Below are 23,598 nucleotides of genomic sequence, written 5' to 3'. Positions count from 1 at the left end.
AGCTCTGCAGCAATTCTGATGGCATCTTCCAGCCCATCAGGTTTCTCTTTAGGAAGAGTTGTCCAGATCTCTCTCTCAGCTGTGGGGGTCATAAATTGGTTCCTGGCCACTAAATCCCATTTTCAGTTTTCATAGTCCAGGAATGCCCTGGTGACCAGACATCAGAGGGCAGGTCCAGGATTGCTGACCAATTCTCCTTCCACTCAGGTCTGTGGCTTAATGCAGGAGCCGCTGTTAGGGCATCCCTAATGGAGGCATATTCCCCTGGAGTACCATGTCTGAATCAAACACAAACCTCCTGGGCTTTGCCTTGGAGCAGTAGGCCAAAAGAAGTCCAGCCTGGAAGCCCCATTCCAGCCATTGGTTCAGTCAGGTCACTCAGAATGGTTGATCTGGCTGCCCAGCCTTGGAAATCCCCAGGACAAGCTCTGGACATGCTGATTAGATGCTGCATCTCACCGCCTGCACTGCCCTGTCTAGTTCCTGCCTAATTAATTTCTGCCTACCAGGTAGCCTTCTGGCAGCTTGCTGACCTCACATCTACAGCATCCTAACCTTTGCCAGCCAAATTCACCAGGTGGGGCCTGCTTCCCAAGTGGAATGTCTTAATAAGGCTTCCCAAGTGCAACAAGATGAGGGTCTGAAACATAAGCCCACATATCAGAAGCCTGGTATGAGGCCTGGGCTAACGTAGACAAAATTTTGCTGATATAAAGCAAAATTAAGTTGTGAGCAAGAGGCTGACCCTGCACACAGAATCTGGCAAGAACAGGGCTGATATTGCAGAAACATACATTCCTAAGTAGTGCTGGGCACAAGAATATATACACAAACACATTCCAGAAAGGTGGTACCAGAAAACCTCAATACCAAACACATTCCCCAAAGAGAACAGGAACACACTGACCCAGCTTAAGGATAAGGTCAGGATGACAGCGTGATGGATAGATATGTTTTGATTAAACCAACATGTACAAAGTAATGGGTGGCATGCTAGTACATCAGAGGGTGGCATTCTGATACATCAGGGGCAATACATAATTTGTTTGTATTGATATATAAAGATGTAAAGAAGAATCCCATACACTGCTAGAGGCTGGGGACCGACTGGTTAAGCTAGGGTTACCATATTTAAAAAATAAAAAAAGAGGACACTCCACGGGCCCTGGCCCCACCCCTTTCCCACCCTCGGCCCCACCCCTACTCCGCCCATTCCCCCAAAGTCTCCGACCTAACTCCCCCTCCTCCCTCCCAGCCACGCGATAAGGGCTGCCCAAGCGCTACCGGCTTCATGGTTTGCCGGGCAGCCTCCAGACCCTGCGTCCCTGGCCGGTGCTTCCCCAGCGCAGCTGGAGTCCGGGAGGGGAAGCGACTGGCCGCGGGCGCAGGGTCTGGAGGCTGCCCGGCAAACCCGTGAAGCCGGTAGCACTTGGGCTTTGGGCAGCCCCCTTGCCTCCGGACCCTGCGCCCCCGGCCGGGCACTTCCCCTCCCGGGCTCCAGCTGCTCTGATCCTCCCCTGAGTCTTCGGCTCTGTTTAAGGGCCGAGCTGCCCGAGTGCTCCGGCTTCAGCAGCCCCCTTGCCTCCAGACCCTGTGCCCCCAGCCGGGCACTTTCCCTCCCGGGCTCCAAATGCTCTGCTCCTCCCGACTCTTAGGCTCTGTTTAAGAGCCGTGCTGCCCGAGTGCTATGGGCTTCGGCAGCCCCCTTGCCTCCGGACCCCAGCCACCGGCCGGGCACTTCCCCTCCCGGGCTCCAGCTGCTCCGCAGGGTCTGCCTCGCAGAGGCAGGTTGGTCGCGTCGCAGGGGCCACTGGGAGTTGTAGTTCTCGGCCGCTCCCCCCTCCCGGCTCTCCCTGGAGAGCGAGGCCCGGCCGGACTACAGCTCCCAGCATGCCCTGGGCAGGAGCCGAGTGTCACACCGAGATGATGTCACAGCGGGCGACCCACACACACAGATTCGGAGATCCTAGTCTCCCTATTTCCCCGGACATGTCCGGCTTTTTGGCAATTCCCCCCAGACGGGGATTTGGGGACCAAAAATCTGGACATGTCCGGGGAAATCTGGACGTATGGTAACCCTAGTTAAGCAGGAGTTCTGCAGAAAAGGACCTGGGGATTAGAGTGGACGAGAAGCTGGATAGAAGTCAGCAGTGTGCCCTCGTTGCCAAGAAGGCCAAAGGCATATTGGGCTGCATTGGTAGGAGCATTGCCAGCAGATTGAGGGAAGTGATTATTCCCCTCTCTTCGGCACTGCTGAGGCCACACCTGGAGTATTGATCCAGTTTTGGGCCTACCACTACAGAAAGGATGCGGATAAATTGAAGAGAGTCCAGTGGAGGGCAAAAAAATTATTAGGGGGCTGGGGCACCTGACTTATGAGGAGAGGCTGAGGGAACTGGGCTTGTTTAGTCTGCAGAAGAGAAGAGTGAGGGGGGATTTAATAGCAGCCTTGAACTTCCTGAAGGGGGGTTCCAAAGAGGATGGAGCTCGGCTGTTCTCAGTGACAGATGTCAGAACAAGGAGTAATGGTCTCAAGTTGCAGTGGAGGAGGTTTAGGTTGGCTATTAGGAAACACTATTTCACTAGGAGGGTGGTGAAGCACTGGACTGGGTTACCTAGGGAGGTGGTGGAATCTCCATCTTTAGATGGAGGGGAGGAGGGATAGCTCAGTGGTTTGCGCACTGAACTGCTAAACCCAGGGTTGTGAGTTCAATACTTGAGGGGGCCACTTAGGGATCTGGGGCAAAATCAGTACTTGGTCCTGCTAGTGAAGGCAGGGGGCTGGACTCAATGACCTTTCAAGGTCCCTTCCAGTTTTAGGAGATAGGATATCTCTATTTAAAAAAAAAAAAAAAAAAAGGATTTTAAGGTCAGGCTTGACAAAGCCCTAGCTGGGATGATTTAGTTGGGGTTGGTCCTGCTTTGAGTAGGGGGTTAGCCTAGATACCTCCTGAGGTCTCCTCCAATCCTAAGCTTCTATGATTCTATCTCAGAGGGAGTGTCTTTGGCCCCCCTAGGGAACAGTGGAAAGTCCTACCACTGACTGTGCTATGTGTTAGTAGCCTTGTAGAGTCTGCCAGGTGCCTTCGCTGAAAACAGAGTCTGGAGTTATTGGGCAGTTTAATGGAGGTCTGCTACCTCTACTATCTACGCAGAGCTGGGCCAGCACATTGAATGAACACACACGCAGCCAACATCAGACCACACCAAGTGCAATTAATGAGGCTACTCAATGCTACACAAACACCTCAGGATTCCCACTAGCAGGCCAGGTGAGCCACAACTTGGTGGCAAGCCCTTAACACACATCAGCAGCTAAGCTGTGTGGGCACTGCCCTGGCTGGCAGGTCCCAGTAACCACTCAGACAGACAGCTTAAGAGAAGGGGTATTGGACGAGGGCTGGCAGGAAAAGGAAAGACTCCACATACTGCAAGGACAGCAGCACAACCATTTACACTTCAGGTAACAGCAATTCCTATCTTGGACCTGGGGGCTGCCAGTGCCACAGAGGATGAGAGCTCCTGCTTGGGATCCTTTCAGTCCATTGCTTTGTTGGAGGCAAGCAGGTGACATGCAGGTTTCCTGGCATGGATGAGTCTGTGGTTCTCCTTGTTGGGGGGCGGGGGGGTAGGGTGACCAGATCACCCAGGTCAAATATCGGTACGCCGGGGGGGGGGCGGGGCAAAAAAAAAAAAAAAAACCCTCCTCCACAAGTGTTGGAGGGAGGCCCCGGAGACGCAGGGGGAGCGGGGTGCCGTGAGTGAGAGTGCGGCCTGGCCCCGAGCAGGCAGTGGCCCCGAGCAGGCAGGACTCAGTCGGGCGGTAGGGAGAGGAGGGGGCGGCCCGCGGGGCCAGGCGGCGGCTGTTCTCCCTCCCTGGGCAGCGGGAGTCGGGAGCAGCCGCTGCTGCAGCTCCCACTGACATGGAGGGAGGAAGCGGCCGATGGCCAAGCTCGGCGGCTGAGGCTGTGGCTCTGGTGCCCCCAAACCCCCCAAGCCTGGGCCTGTTGCGGGGCCCAGCAGCGCGCACGCTGCGCCCAGCCCCTGGCCAGTCGCGTCTGGGCTGCTGCCCAGCTGGTGGAATCCCGCGGACGACCCTGGGGTGGAGGCAGCAGGCCCCAGCCCCCTTGTCCCGCTGGTGTCCCGCAGGGGAACGAATGGGGCTGGGCTCCCGATGCCTCCGCCCCGGGGCCGCCGCACGATAGCACCAGCTGGGCAGCAGCCCAGACGCGACTGGCCAGGGGCTGGGCGCGTGCAGCGTGCGCACTGCTGGGCCCCGCAGCAGGCCCAGGCTCGGGGAGTTCGGGGGCGCCAGAGCCACAGCCGCCGAGCTTGGCCATCGGCCGCTTCCTCCCCCCGCGGCAGTGGGAGCTGCAGCAGCGGCTGCTCCCGAGTCCCGTTGCCCGGGGGGGAGAACAGCCGCCGCCTGGCCCCGCGGGCCGCCCCCTCCTCTCCCAACCGCCTGACTGAGTCCTGCCTGCTCGGGGCAAGGCCGGAATCTTACTCACCCCGGCCCCGCGCTTCCCCTGCGTCTCCCGGGCCTCCCTCCAGCGCTTGCGGAGGGAGGAGGAATGGTGAGCCTGGGGAAGAGGCGGGGATTTGGGGAGGGAGCCAATGGGGGGAGGAGGGGGCGGAGTCAGAGCGGGTGGGGGGCGCGAGCACTTCCGGGCTCTGGAGCATTTGCTTGTTTGTTCAGTGTCCCGACCTAACATCGGTCGGGACGTGGGACAAACAAGCAAATATCGGGACAGTCCCGATAAAATCGGGACGTCTGGTCACCCTATGGGGGGGGCCTCTCTGCATTGCTCCTGTCCACCATCACAGTACTTCCCGCCCAGCTCTGTCTAGCGACTGCTACAGCCCTTGGCAACAATTATGCTTCAAGCTGCCCACTACATAGTTCTCCTTTACAAGGACAGCACACCCTGCTCTTCGGAGCCAACACCCCGTCAGAGCACACTGAGCGCTCCCCAGCCTATTCTTGCTGTCTGTTGCTTCTTGGCTGCAACAGCCTCCTTCGGGCTCCTGTCCCTTCCACAGCCCAGGCTAGTAGCTGGGTCTCTGTCCCCAGCCGCTCCCTGGATGAGTTCAGTGCTTATCACTGTGGCTGCAGGGCCTGGCCCAGACTCTGCTGTGTCTCCGTAACTTCTCCACACACCTGGTCTTCACTGCAGTGTCCGCTGAGCCCAGGGTGTTCTGTTCACCAGGCGCTATTACAGCCTGCCCCTGCCCAGCACCCCCTGCAGCTCTCTACCTGCCACTACAGCTTGTGTCTGCCCAGCACCCCCTGCAGCTCTCTACCAGCTACTACAGCCTGCCCCTGCCCAGCATCCCCTGCAGCTCTCTACCAGCCGCTACAGCCTGTGCCTGCCCAGCACCCCCTGCAGCTCTCTACCTGCCACTACAGCCTGCCCCTGCCCAGCACCCCCTGCAGCTCTCTACCAGCTACTACAGCCTGTGCCTGCCCAGCACCCCCTGCAGCTCTCTACCAGCCACTACAGCCTGCCCCTGCCCAGCACCCCCTGCAGCTCTCTAGCAGCCACTACAGCCTGTGCCTGCCCAGCACCCCCTGCAGCTCTCTACCAGCCACTACAGCTTGTGCCTGCCCAGCACCCCCTGCAGCTCTCTACCAGCCACTACACCCTGCCCCTGCCCAGCATCCCCTGCAGCTCTCTACCAGCCACTACAGCCTGTGCCTGCCCAGCACCCCCTGCAGCTCTCTACCTGCCACTACAGCCTGCCCCTGCCCAGCACCCCCTGCAGCTCTCTACCAGCCACTACAGCCTGCCCCTGCCCAGCACCCCCTGCAGCTCTCTACCAGCCACTACAGCCTGTGCCTGCCCAGCACCCCCTGCAGCTCTCTACCAACTACTACAGCCTGCCCCTGCCCAGCACTCCCTGCAGCTCTCTACCTGCCACTACAGCCTGCGCCTGCCCAGCACCCCCTGCAGCTCTCTACCTGCCACTACAGCCTGCCCCTGCCCAGCACCCCCTGCAGCTCTCTACCAGCCACTACAGCCTGCCCCTGCCCAGCACCCCCTGCAGCTCTCTACCAGCCACTACAGCCTGCCCCTGCCCAGCACCCCCTGCAGCTCACTACCAGCCACTACAGCCTGTGCCTTCCCAGCACCCCCTGCAGCTCTCTACCAGCCACTACAGCCTGTGCCTGCCCAGCACCCCCTGCAGCTCTCTACCTGCCACTACACCCTGCCCCTGCCCAGCACCCCCTGCAGCTCTCTACCTGCTACTACAGCCTGTGCCTGCCCAGCACCCCCTGCAGCTCTCTACCTGCCACTACACCCTGCCCCTGCCCAGCACCCCCTGCAGCTCTCTACCTGCTACTACAGCCTGTGCCTGCCCAGCACCCCCTGCAGCTCTCTACCTGCCACTACAGCCTGTGCCTGCCCAGCACCCCCTGCAGCTCTCTACCAGCCACTACAGCCTGCCCCTGCCCAGCACCCCCTGCAGCTCTCTACCAGCCACTACAGCCTGTGCCTGCCCAGCATCCCCTGCAGCTCTCTACCAGCCACTACGGCCTGCCGCTGCCCAGCACCCCCTGCAGCTCTCTACCAGCCACTACAGCCTGCCCCTGCCCAGCACCCCCTGCAGCTCTCTACCAGCCGCTACAGCCTGTGCCTGCCCAGCACCCCCTGCAGCTCTCTACCAGCCACTACACCCTGCCCCTGCCCAGCACCCCCTGCAGCTCTCTACCAGCCACTACAGCCTGTGCCTGCCAAGCATCCCCTGCAGCTCTCTACCAGCCACTACAGCCTGTGCCTGCCCAGCACCCCCTGCAGCTCTCTACCTGCCACTACAGCCTGCCCCTGCCCAGCACCCCCTGCAGCTCTGTACCAGCTACTACAGCCTGCCCCTGCCCAGCACCCCCTGCAGCTCTCTACCTGCCACTACAGCCTGCCCCTGCCCAGCATCCCCTGCAGCTCTCTACCTGCCACTACAGCCTGCCCCTGCCCAGCACCCCCTGCAGCTCTCTACCAGCCACTACAGCCTGCCCCTGCCCAGCATCCCCTGCAGCTCTCTACCAGCCACTACACCCTGCCCCTGCCCAGCACCCCCTGCAGCTCTCTACCTGCTACTACAGGCTATTTCCCTGCTTGTCTTCCTGGTCCCCAGGCATCTCTCCAGGTTTCTCTAGTGCTGCATTTCCTAGAGATGCCTTCCTGGCTCAGATCTTTTCAGATAGAGTCAGAAGTTGGAAACTGTTGTCCAATAAAGGGTACTGGGTCTGTTCTTCCACTCTGGGCAGGAAGGATGACAGGTCAGTGTAGAAGGTGGGAAAAAGAGAACAGACATGAGTTTGCTGCTCCGCAGCTTCATCTCACACAGTTCTGAAGTCCAGAATACTGATCAGGTTTGTTTCCATGGATGGTTAGAGGGTATGGTGGTGTGTTCATGCAATCCCCTCGTCAGTCAGAGAGGCAGTTCTCTCCCTCTAGGTCCCCCAGCCCAGTTCCAATGCACAGAGATTGAGTCAGTTACAGATCAAAGCTCCAAACCCTAGAAGCTCATGGTTTTAACTCTTTACATCCCCTGGTCAGTCCCTGCTGTGGCAGTCAAAGGGGTGGCTGCCACATCCACACAGTCACTTGTGTTAACACACACCTAGGGGTATGTCTGTGATGCCTCCCATTTCCCCCATAGCTACATCCCTGGCTTCCTCCATAGTCCAGCTGCACACCAGAAAGCAAGATCTTGTTGCTTCTGCTGCCCAGGCAGGCAATGGCCTATGCAGGACCCTGTGGCTGTTGCTGAGCCAAGGTCCAGAGCTAGATAACCAAGCTTCATGTAAAGCAGATGGTGAGTTGTTTTCTTTCTTGGTTTTCCTTGTTATTGTCTTGTCCATATGGGGGGGGGGGCTGAAAAAAAGAGGTACACACCACGGAGAGGGGTCTGGCAAAAGGGACGGACCAGTAAAAGAAGGTTGGGACTGAAGGGAGAGAGGGTGCATAATGTAATGCAATCGTTGGGAACAGGAGATACTTTTCCTTTGAAGTCCCCTCTCTCCTCCTCTTTCTACTGGGGCTCATTTTAGTTTTCATATTGTCAGGGTCCAGACACCTCTTAAGATCTGATACCAGGGCCGCCTCCACCCCCGGTTACTTAGTGGTGAGAATGTGTCCACACATCTCCACGTGTGCATGTGGGTGGGAAGGTTATTAAATGACTGACCATCCTTCTATTATATAAATTCATATAAATGTATAGATAAATTATAGATGGAGGATAGGTCCATCAATGGCTATTAGCCAGGATGGGTAGGGAAGGTGTCCCTAGCCTCTGTTTCACAAAAGCTGGGAATGGGCAACAGGGGATGGATCACTTGATTGCCTGTTCTGTTCATTCCCTCTGAAGCACCTGGCATTAGCCACTGTCAGAAGGTAGGATACTGGGCTAGATTGACCATTGGTCTGACTCAGCATGGCCATTCTTATATCAATCATTTATCTTCAGAGAGCTAAAGGGGTGGGGGAGAGAGACTTTCAGGGAAGGCAGAGTGCAGGTGTTGGCACTGGAGGAAAGCCCAGACATTCCCTTTTATTTGGGAATGACTCTGGGTTATGCATAGCACCCTGGAAACCCACCCCATCTTCTCCCCAGCAGGCCCTGCAAACCTTGGGGCAGGTCCCAGCCCTTCATTGGCAGCTGCAGACTCCAACTCCCCAGGGCAGCCCCCACTGGAAGGATACTGCAGCTTATTCATGGAGTCCTGGTCAATGGTGCCTTGGCTGTTGTACACCAGGGTGCTGCTCAGCAGGACGGCCAGTGTGAAGATCCAGGTGTCATGCTTCGGGTCACCCTAGGTTGACAGGCACAGGGAGAGAGAAGGGGAATGGGGTTGGTTGAGAGCATCTCATTGTATGAATTCTGTCAGTGTAACACACAGGTTCTGCTGGCCAACAGCACTGCATGAGGGGACGGAGGGATCCTCCCCAACAGGCATGACAGCAGTTTCCCATGGGGAGAAGACTGCTAGTTTGCCACCCTAGGAGGTGCAGAAGGCACCTGGCACCCCTTCAGCTATCCACCTTTCACCTGTAACTCCAATTCAGTGATGCCAATTATAAAAGCAGCCTCACACTCCAGCTCTGAACAAAGCACTGCTCTGTAATGAAACATGGTGCAATCCACTGGTATTTCTTTAAGCTCATTCGTAGAATCAGCAGGTACCAGTGACAGGGTCAACTTTTACAGGAAGGGGAAACTTAGATGCTATCATCCAGCTATAACCATTGTTCTCCCTTTGCTGAGCAGTAGCAAATCTGGAGCCATTTTCAGCGTTTTCCCACAGGAGGTGAAATTGGTGACAAAAAGTCAAGGTATTTCTTAGAGTAATTTGTTTACTTACAGAACATGCCCAAGGCCTGTTCGCTTGAATGGAGGTGCTAATAACAACACCCCACTCTCCTCACACTCTCTGAAACCTCAGCTAAAGCACAAGTGCCCTGTCACCTAGACTCCACTCTCTGAGGCCTCTCCCTCTCAGATTCTCCTCCTAACACATATTCCCTCTCACTGCCACAGGCCCTGAGCTTTCCACCTGGAAAACCTGCAAGTCTGAAGCTGCTTACCCCACAGTCTTGTAAGGCAGCATGGGAATTAACTCCTTATACATCTGTTCTGCTGTACAATGGTACCAGGGAAAGGTTTCACTACTAGGGTTATTACCAGACAGCAAATGTAAAAAATTGGGACAGGGAGTGTGTGGGGGGTAATAGGAGTGTATATAAGAAAAAGACCCAAAAATCAGGACTGTCCCTATAAAATTGAGACATCTGGTCACCCTATTCACTACCTACCCAGCCCACAGAGTGCTTTAACTCACACACACCCCTCAATGACTGGATTTAGGATTGCAGGGGTCTTTAGGGTATGTCTCCACTGAAGCTGGGAGCAAGCCTCACAGCCTGTGTAGACAAACTCACACTAGCTTAACTCCGGCTAGTGCACTAAAAATAGCTGTGTGGATGCTGCAGCTCAGACACAGCTCATGCTCTCAGCCCATCCAAGTGCCTTGGTTTGAGCTCGGGCTGCTACCTTCAGTCACTGGCAGAGCCACAACATCCACACTGCTATTGTTAGCACACTAGCAGCCCAGCTAGCCTGAGTCTGTCTGCCCTGCTGAGGGGCTCGCTCCTAGTTGCAGTGGAGACACAGCCTTATACTTCCTGTGGAGAATTCCATTACCAAAGAATCATAGAAACAGAGGCGGACTAAGATTTACTGAGGCCCCGGGCACAAAGAACTGCCCCCCGATCACATGGGCTCCCACCCCAAGCTTCTCCTCTTCCCATTCCCTTCACTTCCCCCCCATCCTCTTTCCCCACTGCCTCTTCCCCCCACACTCCCATTCTCCTCTGCCCACTTCCCCCCCAATCCTAACTATCTCTTCCCCCCAATTTGTCCACATCTCTCCTAAAGTGTGGTGCTCAGAACTGGACACAGTTGAGGCCTCACCAGTGCCAAGTAGAGCGCAACAATTACCTCCTGTGTCCTACATACAACACTCCCTTCAATACACCCCAAAATCATATTCACCTTTTTTTGCAGATGCACTAAATTGTTGGCTCATATTCAGTTTTTGGTCCACTGTAACCCACAGATCCTTTTCATCAGTACTGACACCTAGACAGTTATTCCCTATTTTGTAATTGTGAATTTGATTTTTCCTTCCCAAGTGAACTACTTTGCACTTGTCTTTACTGAATTTCATCTTGTTGGATTCAGACCATTCTCCAATTTGTCAAGGTCATTTTGAATTTTAAACCTATTCTCCAGAGTGCTTGCAACCCTTCCCAGCTTGGTGTCATGTGAGGATTTTATAAGCATACTCTTTACTCCATTATCCAAGTTATTCATTAAAATATTGACTAGTGCTAGACCCAGGAATGACCCTTGTGGGACCCCACTAGATACACCCTCCCAATTTGATAGCAAACCATTGATAACTACTCTATGAGTACAATCTTTCAACCAGTTGTGCATCCACCTTGTAGTAAATTAATCTAGATGACATTTTCATAAGCAAACTAGGGAAATGTGATGAAGAACTATGGTCAACAGCCTTACTAAAATCAAGGTATATTATGTCTAAGGCTTCCTTCCATCCACTGGGTCAGTAATCCTATCAAAGAAGGAAATTAAGTTGGTTTGGGTTGATTTGTTCTTGACTAATCCATGCTGACTATTCTTTATAACCCTATTATCCTCCAGGGGTTTACAAACTGATAGATTAATAATTTGCTCCAGTATCTTTCCAGGTATGAAGTTAGACTGACTGATCTCTAATTCCCCAGGTCCTCCTTGTTCCCCTTTTTAAAGATAGCTTTGTCCTTGTCTAGTCTTTCGGGGACCTCTCCCGTCCTCCTGGAGTTCTCAAAGATAATTGCTAACGGTTCCCAGATTTCTTCAGCTAGTTCCTTAAGTACCCAAGGATGAATTTCATCATGCCTTGCTGACTTGAATACATCTAATTGATCTAAATATTCTTTCATCTGTTCTTTCCCTATTTTGGCTTGTATTCCTTCCCCCTGGTTGTCAATATTAATTGTGAGTCAAGGTCATCATTAACCATTTTAGTGAAGACTGAAGCAAAATAGGCATTAAACACATCAGCTTTCTTCATGTCATCAGTTATTAGCTCTCCTTCCCCACTAAGTAGAGGATCTACACTTTCCTTCATCTTTCTCTTACTCCTAATGTATTTAAAGATCCTCTTCCTATTGCCTTTTATGTCCCTTGCCAGGTGTAACTCATTTTGTACCTTGGCCTTTCTGATTTTGCCTCTACATACTTGTGCTGTTCTCTGGTACTCCTCATCAATTTGACCTTTCAAAAGATTTCTTTTTGAATAATGAGAGCTTATATATAACTAATTCCTAACAGGCATGACCTTAGCACCTTTTGCCATAACACTACTAAATTTTGATTACAGTGAAAGTTGTTTAAATACAATATCTGCCAAGTGATCACTTAAATGCAAGGAAATGTTCAGATAAGGAAACCTCCATCTACATTCATTAAACCCCAAATACCACATTATAACACAGGCAACAGCCTCCGATAGGCAGAGGTCACTCTACAGAACCCTGCCTCTGCTTCCGCCCCCCCCTTTTTTAATATAAATGGAAATATCTTATTTCTGAAAGGGAAAGGTCAGTGAGTCCAGCCCCTTGCCTTCACTAGCAAGACCAAGTACTGATTTTTGCCCCAGATCCCTAAGTGGCCCCCTCAAGAATTGAGCTAACAACCCTAGGTTTAGAAGGGTACTGCTCAAACCACTGAGCTATCCCTCCCCTAAGGCTCTTCAGGGCCTTCTAAGAACTCACTCATTTCAAAGGCAGCTCAAGCAAACTTCTCCTGGGGTTCAGTGTATTGAGTCCTCAGGGGCACACTGGCCCTCTAGGCTCAAGCCGCAGCCCAGCCTCTGTCTCCTGATAATCCACAATAACACAAGGTCTTCCAAAAACAGAACATTAACTCAAACAGTCCCAGCACCTCCTGTTTGCAGTTTGTCCTTCTCCACAGGCACTTCCAGCTGGATTCCTTGCAGTCTCTCAGGCCTCCCTGACTAGAGAGCTTGCCTCACTCTCTCCTGATGCTTGAGTGTTTCTCCTGCTGGCTCAGGGCCCTGCAGAAGTCCTCTTGCTCTCTGCAGACATAGCTGCCATCTCCTAGGCTTCCCACCTCCACTGCTACCTCCTGCTTTTCCTGTACTGGAATCACTTGATTCCATTAAACAATATCACTGACACTGTGTGCACCTCCATAATACACTCCCTTATCCTTCAACATGGAAAGAAAATGCACATTCTAAATTCTTTTAACACCACCTTGAACACAAACGTTAATGCTGTCCCCAATGTACCTATAACACAGTGTCATAAATATAAAGGGAAGGGTAACAACCTTTATGTATGCAGTAATATAAAATCCCTCCTGGCCAGAGGTACAGACAAAGGTATAGAATCATTTTACCTGTAAGGGGTTAATCAGTTCAATTAACCTAGTTGGTACCTGATCAGAAGGACCAATGGGAAAAGAAGATATTTCATATCTGGTGGAGGGAGGTTTTGTTTGTGGTCTCTTGGTTGGTTCCCTCTCGGGACAGAGAGAGAGACCAAGCACGTAAACTAACTCCTAAAAAGATACCTGGAATGATACATCTACAATTACAGAAATTGTAAGTAATAAGAAGGAAATGTATTGGATTATCTTTTGTTTTAGCTTGTGAATTTTCCCTATGCTAAGAGGGAGGCTTATTCCTGTTTTTGTCACTTTAAAGTTGAGCCTAGAGGGGAATCCTCTGTGTTTTAAATCTTTTATTACCCTGTAAAGTTATCGTCCATCCCGATTTTGCAAGTGTGATTCTTTTACTTTTTTCTTTATAATAAAGTTCGTCTTCTAAGAACCTGATTGATTTTTAGTGTCCTAAAAACCAAAGGGTTTGTCTGTGATCACTTTGTTAACCTATTGGTTAGTATATTATTCTCAAGCCTCCCCAGGAAAGGGGGTGAAGGGGCTTAGGGGAATATTTTGGGGAAATAGGGACTCCAAGTGGTCTTTTCCCTGAATCTTTGTCTAAATGACTTGGTGGTGGCAGAAATACCATCCAAGGACAAAGGATTTGTGCCTTGGGAAAGTTTTTAACCTAACCTGGTAGAACTAGCATAGGGGGTCTTTCATGCAGGTCCCCACATCTGTACCCCAGAGTTCAGAGTGGGGAGGGAACCCTGACACACATCATCCACCTAATCAGTGCACATATTTGTATGTTAAAAACATGGCAATGATGCCAAAGTGAGCAATAGTTATTCCAGAAGATGTATGCAGTGTTATTGTGGCTGTGTTGGTCCCAGGATATTAGAGAGACAGGGTGAGTGAGGTAATATCTTTTATTGGACCAATGTCTGTTGGGGAGAGAGACAATCTTTCGAGCTTACATATAGACATAAAGAAGAGCTCTGTGTAACTCAAAAGCTTGTCTCTCTCACCAACAGAAGTTGGTCCAATAAAAGTTATTATCTCTCACACTCCCCTTTGTCTCACTCATTCCAGAAGATGTTTGTTTGGTGTTTATAGAATGAGGTAGGGATTATAGGCACATACCAGTGGTTTGAGTGCATGCTGTCTTTCACAAACACTACTTGAAAACTAAACCGTGTTATTACTATACTAGAGCATTAGAAACCTAGGAAATGCAGAGTTCAGGCTGCACTTTACAAAGAAGGTATCTATGTTCCCCTCGATTCAGCACTGGTGAGGATACATCTGAAATATTGCATCCAGTTTTGGGCCCCACACTACAGAAGGGATATGGACAAATTGGAGAGAGTCCAGCGGAGGACAATGAAAATGATTAGGGGGCTGGGGGACATGACTTATGAGGAGAGATTATTTAGTCTGCAGAAGAGAAGAATGAGGAGGAATTTGATAGCAGCCTTCAACTACCTGAAAGGGGGTTCTAAAGAGTATGGAACTTGGCTGGTCTCAGTGGTGGCAGATGACAGAACAAGGAGCAATGGTCTCAAGTTGCAGTGGGGGAGGTCTAGGTTGAATATTGGGAAACACTATTTCACTTGGAGGGTGGTGAATCACTGGAATGGGTTACCTAGGGAGGTGGTGAAATCTCCTTCCTTAGCAGTTTTTAAGGCCTGGCTTGACAAAGCCCTGGCTGGGATGATTTAGTTGGTGTCTGTCCTGCTTTGAGCAGGGGATTGGACTAGATGACCTCCTGAGGTCTCTTCCAACCCTAATAGTCTATGATTCTATTATTCTAACTCTGCCCTGCAGAGATACCAGCTTCCTATCTTTCCTTCCTTGCATATAGAATATAAGGAATGTGCACTAGAGAACATTGGTCTAAATAATTTTTCATACATACACATCTTCCAATAGTAAGTGTGCTGTTCTGTCACCACACTGACCTTTGCTTTTTCCATGTAAGTGATCTAAGATGATCAGAGCACATAAGCTTTGAATATGGAGGCACACAAGCTTTGTGTCTAATGGAACTTGGCCAATTGATTGCCACACGGAATTATAGCTCTCTGTCCTGTAAGGTGCTGAAGAACTTCCAAGCGCAGCTGAAAGACTTCAACATCTGACTCTTAAGGAGAAGAGGGGATGATGGCCTTCAGGATATTATTTTGTCTAGTAAGGATCTTGCACAATTCTTGTATACTGTGAGTGACAGTGAAGAGAACCATGAAGCAATTCATTTTTTAAAAAACAGAGGAAGAAAATTCTCACATAAAATTTTTGTTTAAGTGACATCCATGTTGCAGGTACACATTAGCATTTTGAATGCATATTACCTTTCTAGATTGTTTGTTAAGACATTTTTGTGGTTGCTGACAAAATGAAAAATGGTCAGTTATAGCTGGATAAGATACACTTATTTTCTGAGTTCATTGTGGGGGAAAAGATAAGTGTCATAGTGTGATGAAGTGGGAATTTTCTGTACTATTTTGGGGGAATACTGTGTGTGCCTCAATTTCAGCTATACCCAGCATTATTTCCCAGTAGGCAGAAAAGGACTGTTTGCTCTCAGGGAATGTTGAGAGACATAGGTATGAATGGTGCCTGGCTGTCTGAGCCAGGATGGGTCATTAAAATGGGACTGACTGAGGCTGATCCCACATCAGTGAAGAATCCAAGAAGACAATGGCAAATCCAGTCCCCAGGCTATTGACACTTAGCAACCAAAGCCCCAGAGGGAGATGGGTTTCCCTGCCTTTCCTTAGGCATGAAGAGCATTTCCCTAGCTCAAGAACAAAGGACTGGGAAGCTGTGAGGTGGGGGATAAGAGGTGGCTGCTGGAAGGAGTCAGGGCTCTCACCTGGGAATTGACTAAGGAGGTCAGACAGAGAGTCAGAGCCTGAACATGAGGTTATGAGAGCTTGCCTGGACTCTGGGTGGTCAAGGATGTGAAAATTCCACACCTGAGTGTTGCAGTTAAGCTGACCTAAGAATTCTTCCATTAACACAGCTGCTGCCTCTCAGGCCTTGGCTACGCTTGCAGCTGTACAGCGCTGTGAGTTAAACCTGACTTCGTACAGCTGAGTAGGGAAAGCGCTGCAGTCTGTCCACACTGACAGCTGCCCAGTGCACTGTCGTGGCCACATTTGCAGCATTTGCTGTGCCATTGGGAGTGGTGCATTATGGGCAGCTATCCCACAGAGCACCTCTTCCCATTCTGGCGCCGTGGGTTGTGGAAAGGGGGCGTGCGGGCGGGGGATTCTGGGTCCTGTCCCAGCGCCCTGTGATGCATCGCTTCGCATCCCAGAAATCCCTTGTTTCCGTCCACCTTTGGCGCCATCTTTCAACGGGTTCTGTGCAGCAGGATCTGTCTGCAGGAAATGGAGCCCGGACTGCTGAGGCATATGCTGACTTATCTCGCCAGCACGTCACGTTTGGCTGTCGAACTATTCCTTAAGATCCAAAGTGACAGTGAGAGTGAGGAGTCCGACGATGCTATCGAGCCGCGTAACGCGTATGACACGAAATTGCTTGTGGCATTCACGGACATGCTCAGCACCGTGGAACGCTGCTTTTGGGCTCGGGAAACAAGCACCGAGTGGTGGGATCACATCGTCATGGAAGTCTGGGATGATGAGCAGTGGCTGCAGAACTTTCGGATGAGAAAAGCCACTTTCATGGGACTGTGTGAGGAGCTAGCCCCCACCCTGTGGCGCAAGGACATGAGATTGAGAGCTGCCCTGCCAGTGGAGAAGCGGGTGGCTATTGCATTCTGGAAGCTGGCAACTCCAGACAGCTACTGGTCAGTCGCAAACCAGTTTGGAGTGGGAAAGTCGACCATTGGAATCGTGTTGATGCAAGTTTGCAGGGCCATTAATCGCATCTTACTCAGAAGAACCGTGACTCTGGGTAATGTGCAGGAAATAGTGGATGGCTTTGCACAAATGGGGTTCCCTAACTGTGGAAGGGCGATAGATGGAACGCACATTCCTATTCTGGCACCACCCAACCTAGGATCCGAGTACGTTAATCGGAAGTGGTATTTCTCTATGGTTCTCGAGGTGCTTGCGGATCACTGTGGGTGTTTCATTGACATTAACACAAGCTTGCCAGGAAAGATGCATGACACATGCATCTTTCAGAACACTTGGCTGTTCAGGAAGCTGTAGGCCGGGACTTTTTTCCCAGAGCGGAAGATCACGGTGGGGAAGTCGAAATGCCCATTGTGATCCTTGGAGATCCCGCTTACCTGTTAATGCCGTGGCTCATGAAACCCTATACAGGGAGCCTTGACAGCAGCAAGGAACGGTTCAACTACAGGCTGAGCCTGTGCCAAATGACTGTGGAGTGTGCCTTTGGCCATTTAAAGGGCCGCTGGTGATCTCTGTATGGGAAGCTGGATTTGGCCGAAAACAGCATCCCCGCGGTTACATCCGCGTGCTGTACCCTCCATAATATTTGTGAAGGGAAGGGTGAAAGCTTCACTCAGGCATGGACCTCCGAGGTTGAACACCTGGAGGCTGAATTTGCACAGCCAGAGAGCAGGGCTATTACAGGGACCCAGCGCAGGGCTGCAAGGATTAGGGATGCCTTGAGGGAGCAATTTGAGACTGAAAACCAGCAGTGATATCTGGTGCCTCGCACGGGAGTGAAGTGCAGTAGTTCCAATCTTTAGGAATCAGTGTTTGCAAAGCAGACAAGCAGACTTGAAGTGCCTGTTTATCTCCTGGGCTAAGGAGTCTTTTACTTTATGCAATAATAAAGAATGTTTTCAAAGCCAAGAAATCCATTTATTGAAAGAAAAAAATATTTTTATTGAAAAGAAACAAGGGAGTAGAGTGGGGAACAGTACAATCACAGATTCACGTATGTCCTGTATGGTGTGCTGTGCAGTGAGTGCTGCACTTCAGGACAGCTATACTGCATGGTGATGGGGGTTGAGTGCAGAGGGTAAGGGTCATGGTTTTCAGGGCTGGGTGGTGAAGATACTGGTGTTGGAGGCAGCTGGTGGTGTGAAGAACACGGTGAAGGACATAAATCCACACCGTGTAGAGGTCAAAGCATAGGGGTTTATTACACACAGCGCTGGTGGAGTGTCACCTGGCTTATTAGGCTCAGAGACACTGTCAATTAATTGATTACAATGAAATATATAGATTTTCCATGGGCGGGGGAAAGTGACGGGGTAGGCAGTTCCACACCCCGGGATAGGTTTTGCAGCAAGACAAGATAGCACAATAGCCAATGGTTAAAAGGTTACACAATGTCTCCGCCCATGGTCTCAAGTTAGCAAATTAACATTTGATTAATACTTTGATAAAATGTTATTAGTATAAAATATATATGTTGAATTCTGATTTGGGGTCCATAGGAATGGAGTAACTCCTTTGATTGTCCGACAGGTACATGTCTAGGGGATAAAGCAAAGAAACAGTGAAAGCATATGAAAATAGAGGTTGTCTCCTTTATGTCTTAAGGCAGGGCATTGGTCCCTTGGAAGGGAGGTGGAAGGGTGCCATATCATTATAGTGACATGTGCCAATATTTCATAAACTCAAGGTTGGATCTGTGGGAAGACTGTTTTCCCTTCAGGAGAAACACAATAGGAACAGGGATCCTTTGTTCAATTTGAAACATTGGATGAAACATAATTATTCAGTTATTGCTTCAACATCTGGCATTTCTACTGACCAAGCAGATCTTAGTAAAGGCAATGTTATTTTGTTTACCCCAGCTTTCTCTTAGCTGATCACTATTAGTTAGGCCTCTGGTCTCCAGACCAAACTCTGGACTTTGGGTCTGAAAAAGAGCTGGCACAATCCATATATACCAGGTTGTTATATAACATGCACATGGATTTTAACCCTTCACACGGAAGTTGGGGAAAGTGGGTTGGAGGTGACAGTGGGGCACAACGGAAAGAGTTTTGGGACAAGGGCTGTGGGGGGGTGGCGTTTGCGCTTGCGGTACTGCTCCTTCTGCATGGCTATGAGCTCCTGGATAGCATCTGCTTGGCGCTCCAGGATGCTTATGAGCTGATCCGTGCTTTGCCACCAGTGCGCTGTGTTTTCCTGGCGGATCCTGCTTTTTCTCTCCCTCCAGTTGTGTGCTTTCTCATTCTCTTTAATAGATTGCCGCATAACTTCTTGCAGCATGTCTTCTTTGCTTTTTCGTGGTCTCTTCCTGAGTCGTTGCAGTCTCTGAGCAGGCAATAAGAGGGATGGCTGAGGTCTCAAAGTTGATGCAGCTGTATAGGCAAAATGCAACATTTAACAGAGGCAGCATTGTTTATACCAGAGTAATGATTCCCCCCGCACTTAAGGAGTAGAAAACACACAGGGTCTACACAATAGCATAATTTTCCTGTCCGAAACAGAGCACACATATCCCACGGGAGCCTCAAAATGGTTAGTAAGGGGGACTGATTGTTTCAGGGCTGCACTGTCCTCTGGGTTTCTGTGCCTTGGGGAGAGCCAACAGCTTCAGGGGGCAGCTACACTGAACACTGTCCCAACATTTTCCACAGGAGTTCATCCTGGACTATATCTCGCTGCTGAGGGTGACCTGGGAAGCAAGGGAGACTCTTCTACTGCAATGCAGCTTCCACCCTGGCCCATATGCAGCTTGCCTGTGTGCAGCAATGGTCCCCCCGCCCCTCGCGGCACAGTGGTGCGGACACATTAGCCTGGCTGGGACAAGGACCACGGTCGCTCTCCCGATAAACCTGCGCAAGAGCATTGCACACGTTCTGGATGAGATACTCAAGGAGATTACCGAGCCCGATTACCGCGATGTGATAAACCCAGGGCCGGCTCTGGCTTTTTTGCTGCCCCAGGCAAAAAAGTCTCCCGCTGTCCGCCGCCCCCGGCAGGGAGTGCGGCAGGGGAGGGCACCAAGCCAGGCCGCGGGCCCGCTCTCCCCGACGGGCCGGAGTGCCGGGGGGAGGGTGCCGAGCCCGGCCGGGGCCCCACTCTCCCCGGCCAGCCGTAGCGCCGGGGGAGGGCGGCGAGCCCGCTGCGGCTCTGCTCTCCCCAGCGGCAGGAGCGCCGCGAGGAGGGCGGTGAGCCCAGTCGCGGCCCCACTCTCAGGCCAGAGCGCCATCCCGAACGGCCCCCCTCCAGGTGCCGCCCCAAGCACATGCTTGGTGGGCTGGTGCCTGGAGCCGGCCCTGGATAAACCACATCAATGCACTATTCCGCATCTAGGTATGCATGCCTAACCCTCCTCTCCCAAAGAGTCCGCACCAAAAAAATTCCTTCCCGAAAAAAAAAAACGCTTACCGGGAACCTGCTCTTCTGTTTGTCCTCCACCAAGTACCGGCCGGTGTGACTGGCTAACTTCCTCCTGGCTCGAGAAGAGCTCCTGGCTGCATGGCTCCATGGACTCTGGGGTGTCTCCATCTGGCCCACCATCCTCACTCCCGTTTTCCTCCTCCTCCTCCTCCCCTCTCCCCACACTGGCTCTGAAGTGTCCATGGTGGTGCTCGGAGTGGAGGTGGGGTTAACCCCAAGTATCACATCCAGCTCTTTGTAGAATCGGCAGGTTGCGGGGGGAGCACCCATGTGGCCGTTTGCATCACGGGCTTTGCGGTAGGCACTCCGCAGCTCCTTCACTTTAATCCTGCATTGCAAGGCGTCCCGGTCATGCCCCTTTCCATCACGTCCTTTGATACCTTCCCGAAGGTATCATAATTCCTATTGCTGGAGCGCAGCTGGGACTGGACAGCTTCCTCCCCCCAAACACTGATGAGGTCCAGCAACTCGCCATTGCTCCATGCTGGGGCTCGCTTGGCATGTGGAGGCATGGTCACCTGGAAAGATTCGCTGAGAGCACTCCACGCCACGCCAGGCTGAGCAAACAGGGGATTTTTAAAATTCCCGGGGAATGTAAAGGGTCGGTCACATGGTTGGTTACCTGAGGCCAGGGCAGTAGAGTTTGAACTGATGACCAGAGTGGCTAGAACAGGCATTGTGGGATACTGCCGAATAATTCTGGAGACCAGTCACAGCGCATTGGGCGGCCACACTGGCACCGCGGCGCTGCAGCGGCAGCGCAATACTTGCTATTCCTCTCGGGGACGTGGAGTACGTGCAGCTCTGCAACCACGGAGATACAGCGCTGCAAATGCCTTGCCAGAGTGGTCGGGGAGTGAGTTACTGCACTGGGGGCGGCTCTCCAGCGCTGCAACTCGCAAGTGTAGCCAAGGCCTCAGTGAGGTGGTTATGATAACAGGAGAACCCCACCCTTTGACATAGGTAGTGTTTACACTGAAGCGCTGCAGTGATGCAGCTGTGACACTGTAACATTGTAAGTGTAGAAATACCCATAGACACTATCAAACCAGGGTTTTTTCCTTCTAAAAACTCTCTACTGTTAAAGGGAAAGGGAACAGGGATATTGTTCAAACAAAAAGACCTAGTTAAGACTTTACATTTCAAAGGCTTTAACTGTTTTTCCTTCTTTTTCTGTTTCTGTAATAAAAGATTAAAGATTTTTAATGGTGTGTTTGCTATGGGACTAAGCAGCCCAAAGTCTCTGTATTCCAAAACCCCAAACCATGTTTAACTGTTTAGTGCTGTACAGTGACAGAATCATTTAACACTTTTGACTCTCTGAGCTCATTTATTCCATCAAAATTAATGCGACAACACTAACTCTACCCCAGCCCTAATATGGCTCAGCAATATAAGGATGTTATCCTTACCACAGTTAAATTTGTACCAGCATTTCCTTTACAAGGATGAAAATGGTCTACAGAAATTGTCTTTTGTGCCAGAGTATCATTTTAAAATTTTATTGAGGCTTGTGCACTGCTTGATTATTCTATAGGCGTTTGTGGTGGGGGAGGACATAATTTGAGGTTTGCAATGATAGCTTTAAAGAGGGCCATGTAACTCAAAGTTTTCTAGAGTTTGACATTTCCTTCCTTCCTTTTTCCACAGAATTACAACATTTGGACGGGTGAAACTGACAGGTCTGATCCCTGGGGTGGTGTAGACCGGATGAATTATTGTAGAAAGTTGAGGTTTGTTTATCATGACACACACAAGTTACTGTTTTGACTGACAGTATCCTGGCACCACTTTAGTCAATGTGGACCTTAGAACAGGGTTTTCTATTATGGGTGACTTTCCAATGCCCAGCAACCCCTTTGATCATGCTGACACTGAGATTTGCAGCTACCTGTTTTTCTTTGATCACAGCCAGAGGAGCACACAACATCATTATACTACCACTGGCTCCCTTGACAGCTTCGAAGAGCAGTGGGCACTGTCCGGGGTTCTCTGCTCGATGCCCCCGTCTGGTTCCCTTCTTTTGACCCTTTACCCTCACTCCTGTCCCTGTTCTTTTATTAGTTGTCCCCCGTAATTTTTCTGTACATACACAGGTGATTTTCTCTGGCTCATCAGCTTGGCTAGACCCAGATTGTACTTCTAAATCTCACCCTTCTTAACTTTTACAATATTTCTTTCCCGTAGGGGCTGTGGGTGCCGGACACTAGCTGAGATCAGCAGAGCCATCCCTAGCTATGCTGGGGTCCTACACAGCCGCCCGTGGGGGTGTGTGGGGCCCCGTCCTCTGGGGGGGGCAGGCCTCGGGGATGAAAGGAGGAGGGATGGGCTGGACCCAGGCCTCTGAGGGGCTGGTTTAAGAGGCAGGAGGGAACCACCCCCCAAGACTCACTGGCAGCACGGCTGGGGCCAGGTCAATGCACTTCCCACTGCTGGTGCGTGCAGGCCTGGCCCTGCTGCAGAGCTCAGGGGAGTGGGGGCAGGGCTGGGGTGTGGGCTTGGGGAAGGGGTGGAGAGAAGGCAGAGCTGGGGCAGAGCAGGGGCAGGAAGAGGAGGGGTAGGGACTGGAGCAGCATGCTGCTGCACAAGGTTTCCTGGTGCCCTACGCAGCTTCCTACTTTGCGTATGGGTAAGGACGGCCCTGGAGATCAGTCTCAGGTAGGTCAGATCAGTTGGGGAGAATCAGAGCCATAGCTCAAGGTGTGTGCAAAAAACCAAACATTATCTGAGCCATAACACTGATGTCACATAGTATTTTTTGGTGGGGGACATATCTTGGGAACTCCTTGCTCAAACACCGTCAAATCTGGAATGTTACCCCCACACCAGATCCCCTGGGGCACAGTTATTTCCAAGACAATCCATTTATGCATGGGGATTTTAGAACACTTAGAAAAACTGGCTGTTAAACAGTAAGCAAGTTGAAGTACTTGTGGCACCTTAGAGACTAACAAATTTATTAGAACATAAGCTTTCATGGGCTACAGCCCATTTCATCGGATGCATAGAATGGAACACACAGCAAGAAGACATTTTTACATACAGAGAACATGAAAAGGTGGGAGTGTAATAACCCAACCATTCCCAGACTCTGTTTGAACTAATTGAATTTATTTCCCCATGTTAAATATTGTGACAGACCGAGACCAGTGGGGTACAGGAGTCTGGTCCTATTGGGATCCAGTATGTGCTAAAAGATCCCCCCCCCCCAGCCTAAGGGGGGTCTACAGGGCCTGGAGACCAAAAAGTTATGGGGGACAATAAAAGAACAGGGACAGGAGTGAGGTCAAAGGGTCAAAAGAAGGGAACC

The 23,598-nt window shown here is 51.3% G+C and overlaps 1 protein-coding gene across 2 annotated transcripts in view; it reads right to left on the bottom strand.

Moving 5' to 3' along the window:
• The window catches only part of LOC135972190 (trichohyalin-like), a 142,454-nt gene extending 132,953 nt beyond the window's left edge, over positions 1-9,501 (bottom strand). The window contains exon 1 of one of the 2 annotated variants that reach the window (XM_065579085.1): positions 8,706-9,501. In XM_065579085.1, the coding sequence (XP_065435157.1) occupies positions 8,706-8,719 (14 nt within the window). In that variant the 5' untranslated portion in view covers positions 8,720-9,501. The remainder of the gene's footprint in view (positions 1-8,705) is intronic. The other variant, XM_065579084.1, reaches the window with a different exon arrangement.
• Positions 9,502-23,598: the final 14,097 nt, after the last annotated feature.

The sequence above is a fragment of the Chrysemys picta genome, unplaced genomic scaffold, assembly GCF_011386835.1.
Source record: "Chrysemys picta bellii isolate R12L10 unplaced genomic scaffold, ASM1138683v2 scaf81, whole genome shotgun sequence".
Lineage (NCBI taxonomy): Eukaryota > Metazoa > Chordata > Testudines > Emydidae > Chrysemys > Chrysemys picta.
The sequence above is the reverse complement of the archived record's forward strand: the minus strand, read 5'-3'. Positions and strand labels throughout refer to the sequence as shown.